Source organism: Paroedura picta, chromosome 1, assembly GCF_049243985.1.
Source record: "Paroedura picta isolate Pp20150507F chromosome 1, Ppicta_v3.0, whole genome shotgun sequence".
In the NCBI taxonomy this organism is placed as follows: Eukaryota; Metazoa; Chordata; class Lepidosauria; order Squamata; family Gekkonidae; genus Paroedura; species Paroedura picta.
In genome coordinates, this window is record NC_135369.1 from 57,841,888 (window position 1) to 57,861,818 (window position 19,931).

At 41.5% G+C, this 19,931-nt stretch overlaps 1 protein-coding gene across 10 annotated transcripts in view; it reads right to left on the minus strand.

Moving 5' to 3' along the window:
• The window catches only part of GPATCH2 (G-patch domain containing 2), a 138,097-nt gene that overhangs the window by 42,041 nt on the left and 76,125 nt on the right, over positions 1 to 19,931 (minus strand). For 4 of the 10 annotated variants that reach the window (XM_077339574.1, XM_077339590.1, XM_077339530.1 and 1 more), the window contains 3 exons: positions 18,434 to 18,501; positions 7,122 to 7,161; positions 4,853 to 4,923 (listed from right to left, as the gene is read on the minus strand). In XM_077339574.1, the coding sequence (XP_077195689.1) occupies positions 4,853 to 4,923; positions 7,122 to 7,161; positions 18,434 to 18,501 (179 nt within the window). Of the gene's footprint in view, positions 1 to 2,892; positions 2,987 to 4,852; positions 4,924 to 7,121; positions 7,162 to 18,433; positions 18,502 to 19,931 lie in introns of those variants that run through there. The other 6 variants (XR_013231363.1, XR_013231369.1, XR_013231368.1 and 3 more) reach the window with 4 other exon arrangements.

Here is a 19,931-nt window from a genome sequence, read left to right on the forward strand (position 1 = left end):
AGTGGAATTGTTCAGAAGAATAGAATTGGTCAGGACAAAGGCTGGCAATAATATTGCACTCTTGACCACCTATATAGCATCTAAAATTTGTTCTGGTAATTGTTGTAGCCTGTCATGGAACACACAGGCTTGAACATTGGCCTTGGCAGTGCTGAGATTCAAACATAGAAGGATCAAGTTCACTGGATAGTCTTTGGTGAGTCAGTGCTTTTCAGATAAACTACTCCATAAGACTGTTACCTGTTCTTGGTAAGAGTATGAGAAACATTTGTAAATAATACAGTATAATTTATCAAGAGATTTCTATTTATGAGACTACCTATGCCTGTCACTGCATTTAAATACAGTTTCCAATACCATCTGAGAATAAACATGTGTGTCCATTTTGAATTGGGAAAGGCATAAATCAGAATTTTATACTGAATTCAACTATTTGCTTGTCGACTTCTGAAGCCTTTCCTCAGGCTTATCTATAACAATGACATCATCAGCGTAACACATATCACAACATCTGCTTTCACACCACTGAGAATGTTGTTGTATCAGCTGACAAGAACTATGGCCATTCTTTTTTTTATTAAATGTTAAACAGATGTGATAGAACAATTCAGTCCTGTCAAACTCCTTTCATATAATGCCAGTATGTTAAGACTGGGGCTTTAATGGTGACACATTTGTTTTATATGGAATACTAACACAATGTGACTGAAAATGAGGCAAAAGTGCTTCTATCTTGCCAATACATTTTCTCAACACCATACACAGTACTCTAACACCTCCTAGCTGTTCCAAACCTTATTCAAATTCTCAGGCTGTCAGAGGTTTACCTGCTATAAGCAGGTTGGAATCATTTAAAAAGAAAACCTGCTACAAAATGAAGTCCAACAATATTTTTAAACATGTTACACTGCTTTGCCTCAAGAGACTCATGAACTTTATGCCGACCAAAAGGATTTTAAAATACCTGTATTAGGGTCTTACTGTCCTCAGAAAGGATAATGCATTGTTTTTTCTTGCTTCTAATTAGTAATTTAAGCATATGTTCAGCATTTAACTCTAAATGTTTGTCTTTTCCCCAAGCTCTAAGACAGCTGTCCAAGATGTGAATGCCAGAGAGCATTTAAATATCAACATCTGTTGAATTATGTTAATGCAATGTAATATAATTGGGCATGAGTTGGAATTGATCAAAAGTATATGAACTCGACAAAGGCAAATCCAAACCAATATTTCATTGCAAAAACAAGTCAAAGGTAAAAAACAAAACAAAAAACATGATCAGAGCACAATGTTCACAACGCCCAGATCCAAAATATGAGAACACTGAGAAAAAGAAACTATAAAAATGCTTCTAATAAACCAAATCCTTGCAGAAATCATCTTGTTTGCAGTTGTTACCTCTGGTTTAGGTCTCCATTTGATTTTAGAAGTACTTCAAATGAATAATTAAATTTTTGTTTTTAAAAAGTCAGGTAATGGCATAGAGTAACTCAGAATAGGAGACAGTGTTCCAACCTAGGCATGTACAGTCCTTGGATATTATAGTTTTATATTTCAGAAATGTTAAGAGAAAATAATTTTCTTTCACTTACAATAACACAAACTGGAATGTGACGAAGTTGTTATGCAAGACAGATGTATTACATCATCACAATGAGATAAATTAAATTCTTCAAATAGGACAATGGAGAATGAGAATTGCTAATACGTGGTGTTAGTTAAGTAAACATCACAGTTGTAGAGTGCCTAATGAACGTGCAAACTGGAGCTTGTCCTCAAGCACTAGAGAGAACTGTGACTAACTCTAAAGCACCTTTTCTGTTGTAATGTGTCCTTGGAGAGGAAACAAACTTTGATGACCCCCTTAAATTATATCACAACTGTAAAATACTTTTGCTCATCATGAGAAAAAGCTGTCCATAATGCATGGAACAAACTTGCAGCATAACTCGCAATCTTTCCAGACTGGGGAATTTTATTTATTTTATTTATTTATTTAGATTTATATACCGCCCTCCCCGAAGGCTCAGGGCGGTTATAGAATGCTACTGATGATTCTTAGACGTGAGTATGAGGACTCTGATCTAACATGGAAGTAAAGTTCTTTGTTCTTTCTTACATGATGTTCACAACAGAAACTTAACAAATACTGTTAGACAATAAACAATAATGATAGAGAATAACATATATTTGGGGATAAATCAGCTGGTTCAGGATTGTTACCTGACAAAGTTTGATCAAGAATGCTATTATTATTAGCTTGGTAGACATGGGAAAATGTAATTTCCAGAGGATTTTTTTTAAGTATGAAGGCTCCTGTTAAAATTCTGAGTCCAACTTTATACTATTTTTTATACAAATATTTTTTCACTCATTGAACTCAGCATCATTGCTTCTCTAGGTGCAACATGCCACATCTATACATCAAGGACAGCAGCATACAGAGTATCCACTCACAAAGATGAAGCAAAACAGCAAAATTCTTCTGCATGCTGACGTTTCTAGTGTAAATCTCTTAAGGGAGCAAAATGGAAAATGATATTGCTCTCAGAGACAAGCACCACAGGATGACCTTGGTCCAGACAGTCTCTTTTAGCCTAATCTACCTCACAAGGGTAGTTGTGATAATCAAAAAGAGGAACGGAAGACTCATTCTGCTGCTCTGATCTCCCTGGAAGAAGGGTAGATAAAATTGTGTTGGGCAGCAAGACGCTATCTTTCCCCCCAATCCATTTAGACCACTGGATCCTCCTGACTCAGTCATGAATTCTTACTTTCAGGCCTGGCTTAGATTTTTCCTAAGCAATAACCAGATCCTGGCTTTGCCTATGCAGCTCTAGTCTTGTTCTAAGCAATTCTGCCTGTCAGCATCTTAGCCCCTGTCCTTCTTACCCAGGCTGAATGAAGATTCCCTCCATTCCATTCCCCTTGGACTCGACTTCTCAACTCAAACTTAGACTTCATATAGTTCTCTGGATTGACTATCCTGAGAGAGAAAGAAAAATGGATGGCAGTTTCCTGCCCTCTTTTTACGCAAATAAAACTGCTAGGCATATTGCTGTTATTAAGGTATCTGTTAATTGCAAACATAGTCAGACAAGAGTTCATTTCTTTGGTGCTGTCATTATTTTCCGCAAAAGCCACATTAAACAATTATAGTTCTGGTAATTAACCAGTAAGTATAATGCATCGTTTTTCTACCCCAATCTATTAACAGCTGCTCAAAAATATAGTAATTAATGGTTTCATTTATTTTTGGCAAACCTGCAATGCGACAAATAATTTTCTATCTATTGCAAATTAGGACTCCTTCCCAAACAACAGATGACATGGTGGGAAAAAGGGAGCAGGCATAACTCTTGCACATATCTCTTGCAAAGGCCTCCTTAGAAGATCAAATAAGAAGCAGCTGAAATTCTATTTGTCATATCTGTGTAACAAAACATAGTAATCATTTTGGTGGGAACAGGCTCACTATGGGCAAAATGAAAGTTTTTGTTATCAGCTTTCCCAGTGGTATCCTCGCTATTTTTAAACAACAGCTAATTACTAGTTATATGGCATCCTAAAAATTAATAATTATATGTTAAAGTATATATAATTAAAAAACCCAGAAAATAATTGGGCTACTTGTATCAAGAAAATGCAGTCTGTATTGAAATAAAAGTGTAATACATAAGATTATATTTTTATTTAGTAGTTCTTAGGGAAGGACTGGGAAAATTCTGGTTTGGTTCAGGGTATTCCTGAACTGAACCCCCAAACCCAGACCACCCAGCCCTCTTCCCTAAATGAACCGGTCTGTTTAGTTTTGTTTTTCCCTGCTTAGAGCAGGGGGAAGCTCAACAAAGTGGCTGCAAACCATTTTAGTGTGCCAGTTGCCTTCTCTCCTCTTGTAAGGGGGGGGGGGAAGGGAATTGGCACGCAGAAATCACTTGCAGCCATATTGGGCTGACAGCTTGGGTGCCCCTAGCTGTAAGCTAAATCGATTTTGTTTTCCTCTGCCTGGAAGTGGCAATCCCTGAAATGGCTACAGTAGCATATGCATACACACCTGTTGTCAACCTGAAATGGCTGGCAGATTTGAGAGCCAATTTAGCTTCCCTCCTTGGAAAGGGGGAGCAAGACAGGTGATTGAAATGGCTCAGAGCCATTTAAAACTAACCGCTGAGAAGGAGACTTCTTGCTCAGCTGCTAGGTTTAAATGGTCTGAACCCTGAATCCAACCAAACAAAAGGTTCAGGGGATGGCCTCCTTCAAAACTTAGGTTTGGGGAAATGGCCAAATTCATGATCAATTTAAGGTTGTTCACTGCTTTGTGTCCATCCCTAGTGTTTCTTGTTACTTATAACCATTATCAGTTCCTCTTGCAAGATTTTTTTTTAATAAGCTTTATAATAGATTGTTAGCCATGGCGTCTACTCACACTGGAAATTTAATTTCTAATGCTCTGAACAAAACAAACACATGGAGGAGAATTTATACTTGGGATGTCTGGGAAAAAATGTGAAAAGCAGAACAACTGCTTTTAACTTTGGTGAAATCTTGGTTGTGATAACTACTAGGTAGCTCTTCTATGTGTGAAAATCAACAGAGAGGAATCAAAGCAATCTAGCTTGCATTATATACACAACTGCAGGGGAAATAAAAGCACAAAAAAATCTGTAGGTCATTTTATTGTAGAATTCTAGAGGTAGAAACCATGATAATTTTGATAAGACTATAACTAAGATAAGTCCTGATTGGACGATGTCAGATAATGTCTCTCTACTGATCTGCATATTCCCACATCAATCAAGTAAAATACTGGCATAATTTATATTATAAACTATAGTGTACATTAAAAGCTTACCTGCTTGCTGTTTTCACTGAGCTGTTTTTTTTGTGTCCTTTCTCTGATCGGTTGTCTCGCAGGAGTTGAAGCTACATAAAACATTGGAAAAAAATTAAATATCAAGCCAATACTTCAAAGTTCTAAAAATAAGTACAGTGAACTTTCTCACACTTTTTGTGCTACATTCCTTTAGCAATGGGCTCAACAGTCATTAAATAATCTATCCATAAAGCATTTGTTGAAATGACAATACAGGAAAACTTATTTCTTTTGTCTTTTGAGGGGTCTAGGTGTCCTGTTAGTAATGTTGAATATGCTACTGAATAATATTTAAAATACAATGAGATCATGAAATTACATGCTATAAGTCTTTAAAGATAATGCGAAGAAAAATATCTGTTGTTTACTAGCATTAAACATTTCACAGAAGAAAAAATGTATTCTTCAACCCACTCCCCCAAAATTTCAGATACTAATAGGGAATTACATTTTTAAATAACCTTCACAAAAGCCCATCCAACAAAATAAAACCATCTGCTGCAACATTAAGATAATTCCAATATCAAGCCATACAATTAATTGTTTTTTTTAAAATCTGTATTAAGATGGCTGACAGTGCCACCCTAAGTAGAGCTATACAAGTCTGTTGAAGTCAGTAAGCATTTTCCTCCAAAATATATCAAAGAGCAGGAAACTGGTTAGATAGGTAGCTGGAGTTTTGAGTGAATAAGTAATAAAATGATTGCTTAAGGAAGATGGGGAGTTCACAGAGAAATTAAATGCATTTTTGTCATCTGCTTTCACTGTGGGAAATGTGTGCCAGATACACCGTTTATGCACTGGGAACTTCACTGCCCCACCTCCCATGCAGGAGCACAGATTGGGGGCAACTGAGGTGCACCAGGCCAAATGCTCCCCCATGGACCGCTTATGCACTGGGAACTTCACTGCCCCAGCTCCTATGCAGGAGCACAAATAGGGGGTGGATGAGGTGCGCCAGGCCAAATGCTCCCCCGTGTGGGTGCAGGAAGAGGTGGGGTAACCTGCCACGACTAAAACTCCAGCCTGCAGCCTGGCACGAAACCTCCAGTGCATAAACGGTCATGTGGGCGCAGGAAGAGGTGGGGCAACCTGCCACGACTAAAACTCCAGCCTGCAGCCCTCCAAAGGGAGGGAAGCGAGATGGATGGGGAACAAGGTACCAAGGGGAGGCAGTAGGATCCCAGGCAGGGTTGGGAGAAGCTAACAAGGAGGAAATAATGTGGCAGGGAGGGATATTGAAGGAGCAATGGAAGAGCTCTTGCAGCTGCCAACGGTGGAGGAAAGGAGAAAAGGGAAAAGAAGTGCAGTACAATAGTAGGGTGTGGGGATAGGAAAGCCATAAGAACGCAACCAGAAGTAGGAAGAGTAGAGGATAAGGCAGAGACTGGAAGAAGACTGCTAAAGGGGAAGGAGGTCCAGGGGAAGACAAGCACAACCATGGGAAGCATCACCTATGCAGAAAGATCAGCAGGAAATTGAGGCAATTAGGGACAAAATGGTGGTGGAGGTGGAAGGATGGATCTGAAAGAAGGACCCCAGTGGACTGTAAAACTAAAGACAAAAGTGGCAAAAGTGGAAAGCAGGGGAAAAAGGGTAAGGAAATATTTGAAAAAGGGAAGAGATCTATACAAGTTACAAGTTGCAAAACGTGTATGGGACAGAGCTTGATCAGGCCAACTGAATGACTGCAAGCCATTCAACCTCCATTTCATTTCCTTCCCTTTGGAAGGGAGAGAGGTGAAACATAGGGTTTAAATGGCCCGAACTGCAAACTGGTTGGTTTATTTCAGGGTTTTTGATACTGCTGGGTTCAGGGTTTTGTTTCAGGAATGGAACTGAACATCCTAAATTGAAATTTTCTGGTTCATGCCCAATCCAACTTTCAAGCTCATCTGCAGATTTCCATGTGGCTCTAAAGAATGAACATGAAGATCAACTGAATTTTAATCTGAAAAAACGAGAACCACTTCAAATGCTTTCAGGCCGATCCAGAGACTTCCTCAGACTTTCAACAGCAGTCCTCATTCACTGTAACTTCATTAGAATGATTGAGGGTGCTGATGACCACTGGGAGAACAAAGTCTTATTTTGATCAGCTTGTTAAACATTGTCAATAGTTTTAAGCAAGAATGAGACATTTATTGCTCCTCATCTCATACACTAAGGCCAGTTCTGCTGGATAAGAGACAGTTAAAATTCCTTCAAATATATGAAATAAATTGTTCTTGATCAAAGTAGTTCTTACCTGGCTATGTTCCTTCCTAGCCCCAGGGCTAAACCAATGGCTATGGGATAAAAAGAAGGAAAAAAAATCAGTAACACAGCTAAGTGAAGCATGAGCTGTCATATGACCAGCCTGTGTGTGCTTTTGGGTATTTTATTGTCCACCAGAAAAATGTAGCCTTTGGCTATGATTTATTTAAATGGGATATTTTACAGAACTCTCAAGGTCTATAGCTGTTTTCACAGGAATGCAAGAATATATTTCATTCTGCAAATTTCTGCTGCTTAGTGGCAAGTGAATACACACAAAATCAATTTGAAGGAATATTGTCCTATATATTCTGCAGTTCTTTGTATAATATATCCTTTTGATATGTTATATTATGTTTGCACTACCAAAATCTAAAGTTCTTATTGCTGTATAATAGACCTGCAAGTGTTGATGACTATACACTTATTTGCTCATTCATTCAATCATTACTAAAATATTTCAGCCACATACACACACATTCTTGAAAATGAAAAACTACTGGGCATTAAGGGCACGATGAAGAAGAAGAAGAAGAAGAAGAAGAAGAAGAAGAAGAAGAAGAAGAAGAAGAAGAAGAGGAGTTGGTTCCTATATGTGACTTTTTCTACCCGAAGGAGGCTCAAAGCAGTTTACAGTTACCTTCCCTTTCCTCTTCCCACAACTAGACACTCTGTGAGGTGGGTGAGGCTGAGAGAGCCCTGATATCACTGTTCAGTCAGAACAGTTTTCTCAGTGCCATGGCAAGCTCAAGGTCACCCAGCTGGCTGCATGTGGAAGAGTGCAGAATCGAACCTGACATGCCAGATTAGAAGTCTGCACTCCTAACCACCACACCAAACTGGCTCTCTTAGGCTACAGGAAGTCAACTGGTGCTGCAGTCCAGCACAGATTAAAACTAAACAGAGTGAGTACATCTTGTTGGTGTTAGGCCATTTGGCAATTCAGATTAGGTCTTTATGTTTATTAAGCATTGAATCATGATACCACATGATTATAAGCACCTGCAGTAATATCAGAACCAAGTTCTAAAATGGCAAACCAGGAGGTAGGAGTGCGAAACTCAATTAATGATGAAAGAGAAACCAAAACTCCAGAAACTTTATTCGGTTGATGTCGTTTATTTGGTTGATGTTGTTTACTTGGATTTTACTTGGATTTTAGTAAAGCCTTTGATAAGGTTCCCCATGATGTTCTGATGGATAAGTTGAAGGACTGCAATCTGGATTTTCAGATAGTTAGGTGGATAAGGAATTGGTTAGAGAACCGCACTCACAGAGTTGTTGTCAATGGTGTTTCATCAGACTGGAGAGAGGTGAGTAGCGGGGTACCTCAGGGCTCGGTGCTCGGCCCAGTACTTTTTAACATATTTCTTAATGATCTAGATGAGGGGGTGGAGGGACTACTCATCAAGTTTGCAGATGACACCAAATTGGGAGGAATGGCAAATACTCCACAAGATAGAGTTCAATGAGATCTGAACACAATGGAAAAATGGGCAAATGAGAACAAGATGAAATTTAATAAAGATAAGTGTAAAGTTCTGCATCTGGGTCAGAAAAATGAAAAGCATGCCTACTGGATGGGGGATACGCTTCTAGGTAACACTGTGTGTGAACGAGACCTTGGGGTACTTGTGGACTGTAAACTAAACATGAGCAGGCATTGTGATACAGCGGTAAAAAAGGTGAATGCCATTTTGGGCTGTATCAACAGGGGCATCACATCAAAATCACAAGATGTCATAGTCCCATTGTATACGAGCATGGTCAGACCACACCTGGAGTACTGTTTGCAGTTCTGGAGGCCTCACTTCAAGAAGGACGTAGATAAAATTGAAAGGGTACAGAGGAGAGCGACGAAGATGATCTGGGGCCAAGGGACCAAGCCCTATGAAGATAGGTTGAGGAACTTGGGAATGTTCAGCCTGGAGAAAAGGAGGTTGAGAGGGGACATGATAGCCCTCTTTAAGTATTTGAAAGGTTGTCACTTGGAGGAGGGCAGGATGCTGTTTCTTTTGGCTGCAGAGGAAAGGACACACAGTAATGGGTTTAAACTACAAGTACAACGATATAGGCTAGATATCAGGAAAAAAAATTTCACAGTCAGAGTAGTTCAGCAGTGGAATAGGAGGTGGTAAACTCCCCCTCACTGGCAGTCTTCAAGCAAAGGTTGGATACACACTTTTCTTGGACGCTTTAGGCTGCTTTGGGCTGATCCTGCGTTGAGCAGGGGGTTGGACTAAATGGCCTGTATGGCCCCTTCCAACTCTATGATTCTATGATTCTATGAAACTTGTTTAATTTAATTTTCTCAAATTGAGGATTGGCCTGTGGCCTTATCAATAAGGAAGAACCTGCAGTGAAACCCCCTTCACTGAAGACCCGCAGGAACCTTCTCAACTGTGCCTTTCTGTAGCAGCTTATGTAATGCTGGTGTAGTGGTTAAGAACGGCGGCTTCGAATCTGGTGAGCTGGGTTTGATTTCCTGCTCCTCCACATGCAGCTTGCTGGATGACCCTGGGCTCATCATTGGACTAATAGAGCTGTTCTGACCAAGCAGTAATATGAGTGCTCTCTTAGCCTCACCTGCCTCACAGGGTATTTGTTGTGAGGAAAGGACAGGGAAGGCAATTGTAATCCGCTTTGAGACTCACATTAGAGAAAAGTGATATATAAAAACCAACTCTTCTTCTTAGTAACTTGCCAGGTGCTGGTATTAGGTTGCAAAGTCTTTCACCATTCTTTTGATTAAACACAAACATAGGGATACTACACAATGTAAAGTTTTTTCAATCCAAGGTTGGTGTAGTGGTTAGGAGTGCAGACTTCTAATCTGGCGAGCCGGGTTTGAATCTATGCTCCCCAACATGCAACCAGCTGGGTGACCCTGGGCTCACCACAGCACTGAGAAAACTGCTCTTACCGAGCAGGAATATCAGGGCTCTCTCAGCCTTACCTACCCCACAGGATGTCTGTTGTGGGGAGAGGAAAGAGAAGGTGATTGTAAGCCGCTTTGAGACTCCTTCGGGTAGAGAAAAGCGACATATAAGAACCAACTCTTCTTCTACAGAAATCAGTGAAGCACAGTATTCCAGTCCAAGGGATCACAGTCTACAGGCAAAGAGGTGTCAGTGTATAGCTTACTTTACATCCATACTCTACAGTGTCCCTTGAGAGATTTTATAGTTAAACACCAGTTGTTCAGACTTAATCCTGGAGTGACTAATCAATAGATACTGGATGTGTAGCCATAAGGCAAGCACTTCTCTTTTTAGCTTGCAGCTATGGTCTACAGCAGTGGTTCTCAGTCTGGGGGTTGGGACCCCTTTCACAGGGTTCGCGGCAGGGCAAGCAACTTGGCTGAAGGGGCCATCCACACAACAGCCTTATGGAGTAGATCAAGATAGAGAATTTGTCTGTCTGGAGCAGCGGAAAAGAGCAAGATCAGCATGGTGGGACAAGAGGCGGAATTGAATTGAGAAACCCTGGAAAAAAACAATTTATATACAATCATGAACAATGGATTTTCATTCCATTGGTCAGTTTTGGTATAATTTCTGTGAAAGAACACTTGCATAATTTTATGGTTGGGGGTCCCTACAACATGAGGAACTGTATTAAAGGGTTGCACCATTAAAAAGGTTGAGAACCACTGGTCTAAGGCGCTGTATCCAACTCTCTAATAGTGGAGGAGATCCTGGAGGACTGGAAACAGGCAGCTGGTTTTCATCTGGAAGCAAAGTGAACTTAAGAAAGTAACTGTTATAATAAACAATAGATAAAACCTAAATGTCAGAACACTATGTGCTGTAAAAACTGGCTAAACTATTCTTGAAACTGGGACATCTGAATGGTTAGTCAGAATTTTGGCAACTGCTGATTCTGCTGCCTATAAGAGAGTTGTTGGCTAGACCTTGGTCGCGTAGAACTCTTTCTCCTTTGGAAATAGTATAGCTGAGGGTAGTGGCAATGTGTCTGTTGCTCCTGGTGCCTTTGGTCTTTGTAAAATGGAGCAGCAAACCCATGCTGCCTTGGAGTGAAATGCTGCCACAACGAAGATGAAGAAAATACATTAAGGGACTTTGCAGTTTGAGGATTCGTTTTGAGTCTAGACAAAAACTTGTTGTGGTGTGTGGCAGGTATCCAAAGAGAGCAGTTATAAACAGCCAGGATTGTCTTCTCAGGATAACAGCTGAGACCATGGACTTCTCTGCCACCTCAGCCACATGTCTGTCTGTATTTATTGCCTGTCTGGAAAGTCTAATTGCTTTAGACTGGGTCAACTTGGCCAAAGATCTTGGCTCCTTGGGAGGAGTGTCCAGTTATTGTGACCAGTTCTCTCATAAGAAGAGCTTAACTGTTTGGTAATTTGTGATCTTAAAATTCAGAACTGCACAAGAATACAAGTTCCTGTCTAATGAATCCCAAGTATCAACTAAATCAGATAGAGAGGAGTGTTGACCAGGTCTGTGACGGACCTGCGTATGCTCGGGGAACCTGCAAGAGTGGGAGATGAATTGTCAGAAATTCAAGTGTCCTGCTTGATTTGGTATAAGTTCTTGACCCTGTTAGAAGTAGCTGGGGTAGATGGTCTTTGTTAAATCTGTACTGTCAGGTCCTCCAAAACAGGAAACACCAGAATACCAAGTGAGTCAGGATAGAGGCAACATAAAATTTTATCCTTTGGCCCAGTATCACACATGGAGGCATCAATACCTAGTGCCTTAGCCATCCTGAACATTTGTTCACTATAGTCTCAAGTCTTCATTTAGAGAAATAGCAGCTGGATTGCCAGCTCTGTCAATCAGGAGATAGTTCCAAAACATTCTTAAAACTATAATGGGATACTCCAGTTCCTTTATCTTCAGAGTCTGTATCCGGTGGCATACAAGAAGAGCGGAGTTCCAGGCAACTGAATCATGTTGAAACCAAGTAGAGGAACAGGAGATAGCTGGGACTGTTGACAGCCAGGCACAGACCACTGTTGAAGATATGCTGGTGACATATAGCATAAAGGTCATTGAGATGGATAATATTGCTGCCACAATGAAGGCCTGGTTGGTACAGACCATACCAGCTTCCCTGTGAGAAGACAAGATTACTCCTCTTCAGATCCTGACAGCAACCTGATAGGAGAGGTAAAGTGAGGGGATGAGGTACGCAAAGGATCCAAAATGACATCCTGCTCTGTGGAGTAATGCTTTGGGGAGGACAACTGACATTTGTAATGTTAAGAAATGGAGCTAGTATTTGTCTTAAATTTCATTTTATTTTGTCATTTGGATGGCGATTCTTGTTTCCAAAAATATAACTAAAAAATTGGCAAGCAAACTGTAGAACAAGTTAATCAGTTGTGTTCCATGAGGGTCTACTTCCCAATAAATTTGTGATGCAAGATCCATCTTAGGAATACACGGGTAAAGATCCTGATAACTTCCACAGCTATAACTTGGATTTAGATGATAAGAGAGGCAATATCTTCCTGCTACATTATTTAATTCCAAGGCAGTAACCCAATTTCTATACTGTGCTCTGGTTTGGATAGAAGCTAATCAAGAATCAATTTATTTGTTTTATTTTATTACGTTTGTACACTGCCCTGCCCTAAGGCTCAGGGCGGTTCACATAGAATGTAACAGAACAATACATTAAACTGATTGAATATAAAAGAAGAAAAAGAAGAGTTGGTTCTTATATGGCGCTTTTCTCTACCCAAAGGAGGCTCCAAACAGTTGACATTTGCCTTCCCTTTCCTCTCCCCACAACAGATACCCTGTGAGGTAGGGGAGGCTGAGAGAGCCCTGATATTCCTGCTCAGTCAGAACAGCTTTCTCAGTGCTGTAGCAAGCCCTAGGTCACCCAGCTGGCTGCATGTGGGGGAGTGCAGAATCAAACACTGCTCACCAGATCCGCACTCCTAACCACTACACCAAGATGGCTCTAACAAATAAAGGTAACAATAGTAATAACAATAAGCAGAGAATAACATTCCAAGCATGGAATCACTGATTGGTTCAAAACTGAGAAAGGAGTTCGGCAAGGCTGTATACTGTCGCCTTGCCTATTTAACTTGCATGCGGAGCACGTCATGAGAAAGGCAGGGTTAGATGAGTCACAAATTGGGATCAAGATTGCAGGGAGAAATATCAACAACCTCATATATGCAGATAATACCACTCTAATTGCAGAAAGCGAAGAGGAACTAAAGAGCCGTTTGATGCGGGTGAAGGAGGAGAGTGCAAATGTTGGCTTGAAACTCAACATCAAGAAAACAAAGATCATGGCATCCAGCCCTCTCAATTCCTGGCAAATAGATGGGGAAGAAATGGGGGTAGTGACAGATTTTATTTTCCTGGACTCCAAGATCACTGCAGATGGGGACTGCAGCAAAGAAATTAAAAGACGCCTGCTCCTGGGGAGGAAAGCTATGGCAAATCTAGACAGCATCCTAAATAGCAGAGACATCATCCTGCCAACGAAAGTGCGTCTAGTCAAGGCTATGGTCTTCCCAGTTGCAATGTATAGCTGCGTAAGTTGGACTGTAAGGAAGGCCGAGCGTCAAAGAACTGAGGCTTTTGAACTCTGGTGCTGGAGAAGACTCTTGTGAGTCCCTTGGACTGCAAGGCAAACAAACCGATCAGTTCCAGAGGAGATCAGCCCGGACTGCTCCTTAGAAGGCCAGATCCTGAAGATGAAACTGAAATACTTTGGCCACCTCATGAGAAGGAAGGACTCCCTGGAGAAGAGCCTAATGCTGGGAGCGATTGAGGACAAAAGAAGAAGGGGACGACAGAGAATGAGGTGGCTGGATGGAGTCAGTGAAGCAGTTGGTGCAAACTTAAATGGATTTCGAGGAATGGTAGAGGACAGGAAGGCCTGGAGGATCATTGTCCATGGGGTCGCGATGGGTCAGACACGACTTCGCATCTAAGAACAACAAAAACAACAACAATATTCTAACAGTGAACAATCATGGCTGGTCAGATTGGTCACATCCATTGACAATATTTTTGCACAGCCTTATTGGATTCTATTTTGAGATCAGAACTGGGGAATCATTCCCTTGAATGGCAGGCCTGGCCAGCTGCCCTTAGGATATGAATGAAAATTGCTTTGTAACCTGCCACGAGCCGCAAGGGAGTGGCGGGAAATAAATTCAATAATAATAATAATAATAATAATAATAATAATAATAATAATAATAATAAAATAATGGTCACTTTTTATTGTTCAGAAAAGAGTCTTATATAAGCTCTTGGAATCAACTTATAGAAATGAGGAAAGGTAGCTGGTGGAGGTTGCTGAGGAGGCCGAGGCAGTGGTCACACTGACTCCAGAGGACCAGGCAGCAGCTGCGTCTCCATTACCCATCTTCTGAGGTTGGTCCCACCCTCAAGAGAACTGGACTGCCCATGGAAGACAGCTGGTGGTGACAGAGCAGCACTGCCTCTACCTGTCTTCCGAAGCCGGTCCCACTGTCACGAGAGCGGGACTGGTCTTGGAAGATGGCAGTGAGGCCCCATGCTGAGCCATGCTCGGTGTTCTGCTGCCTGACTTCCGAGGCCGTTCCCATTCTTAGGAGAGCAGGGTTGGCCTCAGAAGATGGGTGGCGATGGTGGTGCAGCCAGTGGGGCTCACTGCTGGCCTTAACCAGCCACTACCTCAGTCATTATCTGTAATGTGTTCCACATAATGGCCAAGAAGCTGCATATTGGAGAAATTCATTATTATTATTTTACTAGCTTCAAAAACCATTCCTAAGAACGGGCCTTGAAAGGGTCCCCTCCCCTGACCCTTGGCCAGGCGGCTTAAGGTGGCTTTGGGCAGTAGCTCGCAGCCAGATCAAATGGGGTGGGCGGGAGCTGGCTAGCTCGTTCTGAGGCCCGGGACAGAGCTCCTTAGCTGGCAGTCAGCAGGTCAGGAGACCCTCATTAGCAGGCCCTGCTTAGCAGGCCAAGAGGCCCTTGTTAGCTGGTCCTCCTTTGCCCTTTGCCCAGGGCCCTCTCCCCATACCTGCTGCTGGCTCTAGACACTGAGGCGTGTCTGAGAGCAAAGAGTCTAGAGTTCAGGGGTGGTGGGTGGGAGCTGCAGGGGTAGGGCCAATAAGGATGCAGCCAGCTTTGCTGGCTTTGCTGGCTGCACCCTGATTGGCCCTATTCCATTTTGGACAGCCGGACACATTCCACACCCTAGGCTGTTTCACAAATATATAAAGGAATCATGGATACCCTACCTTTCTCCCCAGTGGGGACTCAAAACAGATTAAATAATTGTCTACTCCACATTTTTTATCTTCATCACAATATTGTGATGTAAGTCTGAGAGTATGCGACTGGCCCAAAGTCATACAGCACGCTGCCATGGAATAGTAGGTATCTGAGCCTTTTTAGCCCAGATCCTAGTCCAAGCCTCTAACTATTACCCGCAATCTCTGCAAAAAAGTTGATTAGGCAATTTTTGAAAAGTGGCTCTCTTAAGACCGTATGGATAAGTTATTGACTGGGTGCTTTAAAAGAAAGTTCTCTGACCGGTTATTGAAAATTACTTGGCTGCTTGGTTGAACTGTAATACAACTGCTTCTTTGAACAGTCAACTGAAATGTATTTATTTATGTTTTTTTCAGTTATATGCTGCTGTCCCTTGCATTTCAGAGCAGTTTACAAGGAACATAAGTCATGTAACAGAGTACAATATAAATTCGGGAACTGTATCATTAACAATCAGGCATCATCAACAATAACTATGACATAAGCAACAGCAAAACGTTTTTCACAGGTAACATCATGAGTGCAATCTTAAAGACTGGACCTATCTGAATGAGAGAGGGTTCTAGGGCCCCAATAGATGTTGTCACTGACCTCAGCCAAGTGCCTGGCAGAAGAGCTCCATTTTGCATGCCCTGTTAGTGCCATCAGGGCCCAGACCTTTTTTGGGAGCTCATTCCACCAGGTGGGGCCAGGACTGAGAATGACCTGGCCCTGGTTGAGGCCAAATGTGCTACCTTGGGGGCAGGGATCACTAGCCAATTGGCATTGGCTGAGTGTAGTTCTCTTTGAGGGTGTAGGCAAAGAGGCAGTCTCTCAGGTACACTGGACCCAAACCGCATATGGCCATAAGGGTAATTAATAAAACATTAAATTCAATCTGGGATTCTACTGATTGCCATTGCAGCTGGGCTGGATGTGGGCGCTCCAAGGTGTTCCCATGAGAAGTCTGGCTGCTGTATTGTGGACCAGTTGTAGTTTTTGGGTCAGGGATAAGGGTAGGCCCATGTAGAGTGAATTGCAGAAGTCTAATCTACAGGTCACTGTCGTATGGATCGCTATGGCTAGGTGTTCCAGGGTTAAGTAGGGTGCTAGGAGTTTGGCTTGTGACCTATGCCTCTATAAAAAGGGAGGCATCTAGGATCATGTCCAGATTTCTGGACCACATCCAACCTGGTTGCACTCCATCCAGGTTGGGTAGTTGTACTTCCTCACTTGGACCCTTTTCTGCCTAGCCACAGGACTTCTTTCTTTGAAGAGTTAAGCTTCAGATTTTTCTACTTGAGCCATCCTGTCACAGCTTTCAGAAATCTAGCTGAAGAATCTAGGGATGAATCTGGGCAGCCATCCATCAGGAGGAAGAGCTGGGTGTCATATGCATATTGATAGCACCCAAGCCTGAACTCCTGCACCAACTGGGCAAGAGGGTGCATGAAGATGTTAAATAAATTTGGAGAGAGAATTGCCCCATTCAGTGAGCTGGCAGTGGTTCGAGCGCCTCTCTTTGATTGTCTGCATCCCTGGAGAAAGGAGATCAATCACTGGAGGGCTGTCCCCCATATCCTGGCACTAGTGAGGCAGTGAGCTAGCAGGGGGACCCCAAGCCTTTCACTGGCAATTTTAAGGAGACATGAGGGGCAAGGGTCTAATGGGCATGTGGTCGGCCTCACTGAAGCCAGCATCATTTCCACTTCAGTCAGCATGAGCCATCTAAAGTTACTCAATGTTCCCGTCAAAGGCAGTCAAACGGCCTCCAGTTCACTTTCTGTGTCCAAAGTTGGTGGAAGGTCACGGTGAGGTATCGAGATTTATTCATGAAATACCTTGCAAATGCCTCACAGATGATTTCTGATTGGCTATTATTTTGGTGCCTCTATTCTAGGCCAGTGGGCGATTGATCGATCTATCCTAAACAATTGTGCTGAACACATTGATTGATCTATCCTAAACAATTGTGCTGAACACGAGTTTGCAGATGTGATGGAAACTGAGTAAATGTTATATTGTACTGAAGATTTCACCGCCATCTCATAGGCTTTCAAAAGCATCCTATAAGATGTTCTCAATGAGTCTTATTCCAAACTTGCTATAGTCATCTCAGCATGGGTAACATATTGTGAGAGCCTAGTATTGCCATGGCCAACCCGAGGTCCGGGCCATATCTAGGATTAGTAATCTGTGAAACTGTGATGACCAGCTGGGGCAGCAAGGCATCTGGTGATGCCCTGGGTGCGTGATATATCACCCAGAAGGCCAAGCTCTTGGTTGTGCCCCACCCAAGGCCAACACATTCAATTCCTGGTATTGACGGTACAGGGAATGCTCTGAAGGAGTAATTCTCCCAGATTTGGATTGACAGTCCTCCTCCCCACCCCACAGTCTATGACTGACGGAGGACAGAAAACCTGCCAGGGACTAGTACTCTAAGGGTGAATGTTTCACTTTCCCTGACCCAGGTTTCTATCATATATGCTAGGACTACTATGTGCTCTGTCAATCTGTAGACTTGCAGCTTGTTGTTGATTGACCTGGCATTGCACAGCATCAGTGTTGGAATCGGGTTATTAACCCTTGCCTCCAACCCAGTGACCTGAAGGATGGGATGGAGGTTAAATGGGGTTCAAGCATAATCATATCTCATGTCCCTAGTATGAGCCAACTTTGCCTACATCAAAATCTGGAAATTACTACTTTCTCTCATAATAACTATATCAGAAAATGCCTTCACAGTATTTACAACCTGGAAGAATAGACATTAGCAAGAAATAATTTCCTTCCCGCACTTCTGATTTTATGATAATTTAGAAGATACCACAGATACGAAAAAGTACAATGAAGATCGTAACACTACCATTTGGAAGTAATTGACATGTACTTTTCCAGATAACAATTTTGGGAACAACTGCACAAGTAAACAGTTAAAACTCCAAATAATCTTGGTAGTATGGTACAATGAAGGTAAAATTTCAGATGTCATTATAACAAGGTCACATTTAAAGTAAGCAGTAGAGATTAAGATACAACTGAAAAGAATGCTTACTCATGGTGATGAGACTCCTGAGACAAATGCACGGCTTTCTTGTTACTGCAGGAAACTGGTGTTGTAATCTAAAGGTGGCATAAATAATAGTTAGAAGTTGTGTAGAGGAATTTTAAGTGTACAGAATAGTTACTGTATGCAAGATACCCCCTTTCAAACCCCAAAACCATTAAAAGCTACACACAATTAAGGAATTCAGACATTATTCATCATTTTTGCCCATGTATATAAATATGTTTTACATAGAATCATAGAATCATAGAGTTGGAAGGGGCCATACAGGCCATCTAGTCCAACCCCCTGCTCAACGCAGGATCAGCCCAAAGCATCCTAAATCTTTCGATTGAAATAGTAAAACTCAAACCAAGTTAAGCAGTTAGTAATGTGAACCCTCATGGGATTTGTTAACTTGGAAGGGTTATGAATCCACCACTAACTCTTCATTTCTTCAGAACCATCCCTTTTCTAGAACCATCTTCAACCACTTTAACCTTTTCTAGAACCATCTTCAACCACTTTAACCTTTTCTAGAACCATCTTCAACCACTTCACTGTACATTCTCCCTGCCACATCTTGCTGCCATAGGTTGATGAGCAGCTGGGGGGGGGGGTTCCAGCACAGTATGTGAACCATGCTTCGTTTTCAGATGTATTATATATATACATCATGTTGAGAAATTAACAGGTAATAGTTGGGCTCTATCAAACATAAAGTGGAACAGATTTACTTAAATGTATTTTTACTGTTGCCCATAGTAGACTCCTATATCTTCAGAAACACTGCTCCAGAGTTGGAAGACCCTTGAGAGTTATTAGATATACAGTTTTTATTTACTTACAGAAATGCACATGCCACCATGGGAACAGAATATTTCTTAAGATCAGACCTTTCCTACTGCGAAACAGTATGCCCCACAGATGATGGAAAGCTACAGCAGCCATACAAAACTTCCTATTAATTCACAGCTCAATTCATAATGACTGGCTTTTTAATACAAATGCAATATTTTTCTTCTGCTAAAGCCATTCTCCTTTAAAATGAAAAATCATGGGACCCAAATATGTGAAAAAATGAAACCAAACAAAGTCTCATAGTTTGAGCAATTTTGATCAGATCTAAATTCTAATTGTAAAATGGTAATTCCCACCAAGATAATATGTGTGCTACAGTACTTTTCGGAAGGTGTTATGATTGTTTGTGGTTTGGCCAAAAATGTTTAAGGACCAGTGCACAGACTCCTGGCACTATGGCCATCCACACATTGTATAACAGCCAATAACAACTAAGGAACATCAGAAGTAAGAATTATTGACTTTTTACTGAAGTAAGAAAACAACAACAGAAAAATAAGAAGTAAAAGAAAAATAAACATAGTAATCCCGTATTTGAAAAAATGTTCACCTTTTCTCTGGACAAAAGCACAAACTTTAGACTTCTAAGGATTCTGAAAATATAACTTCTTTGTCCTACTGATTATAATATTAACAACCTAGCAGT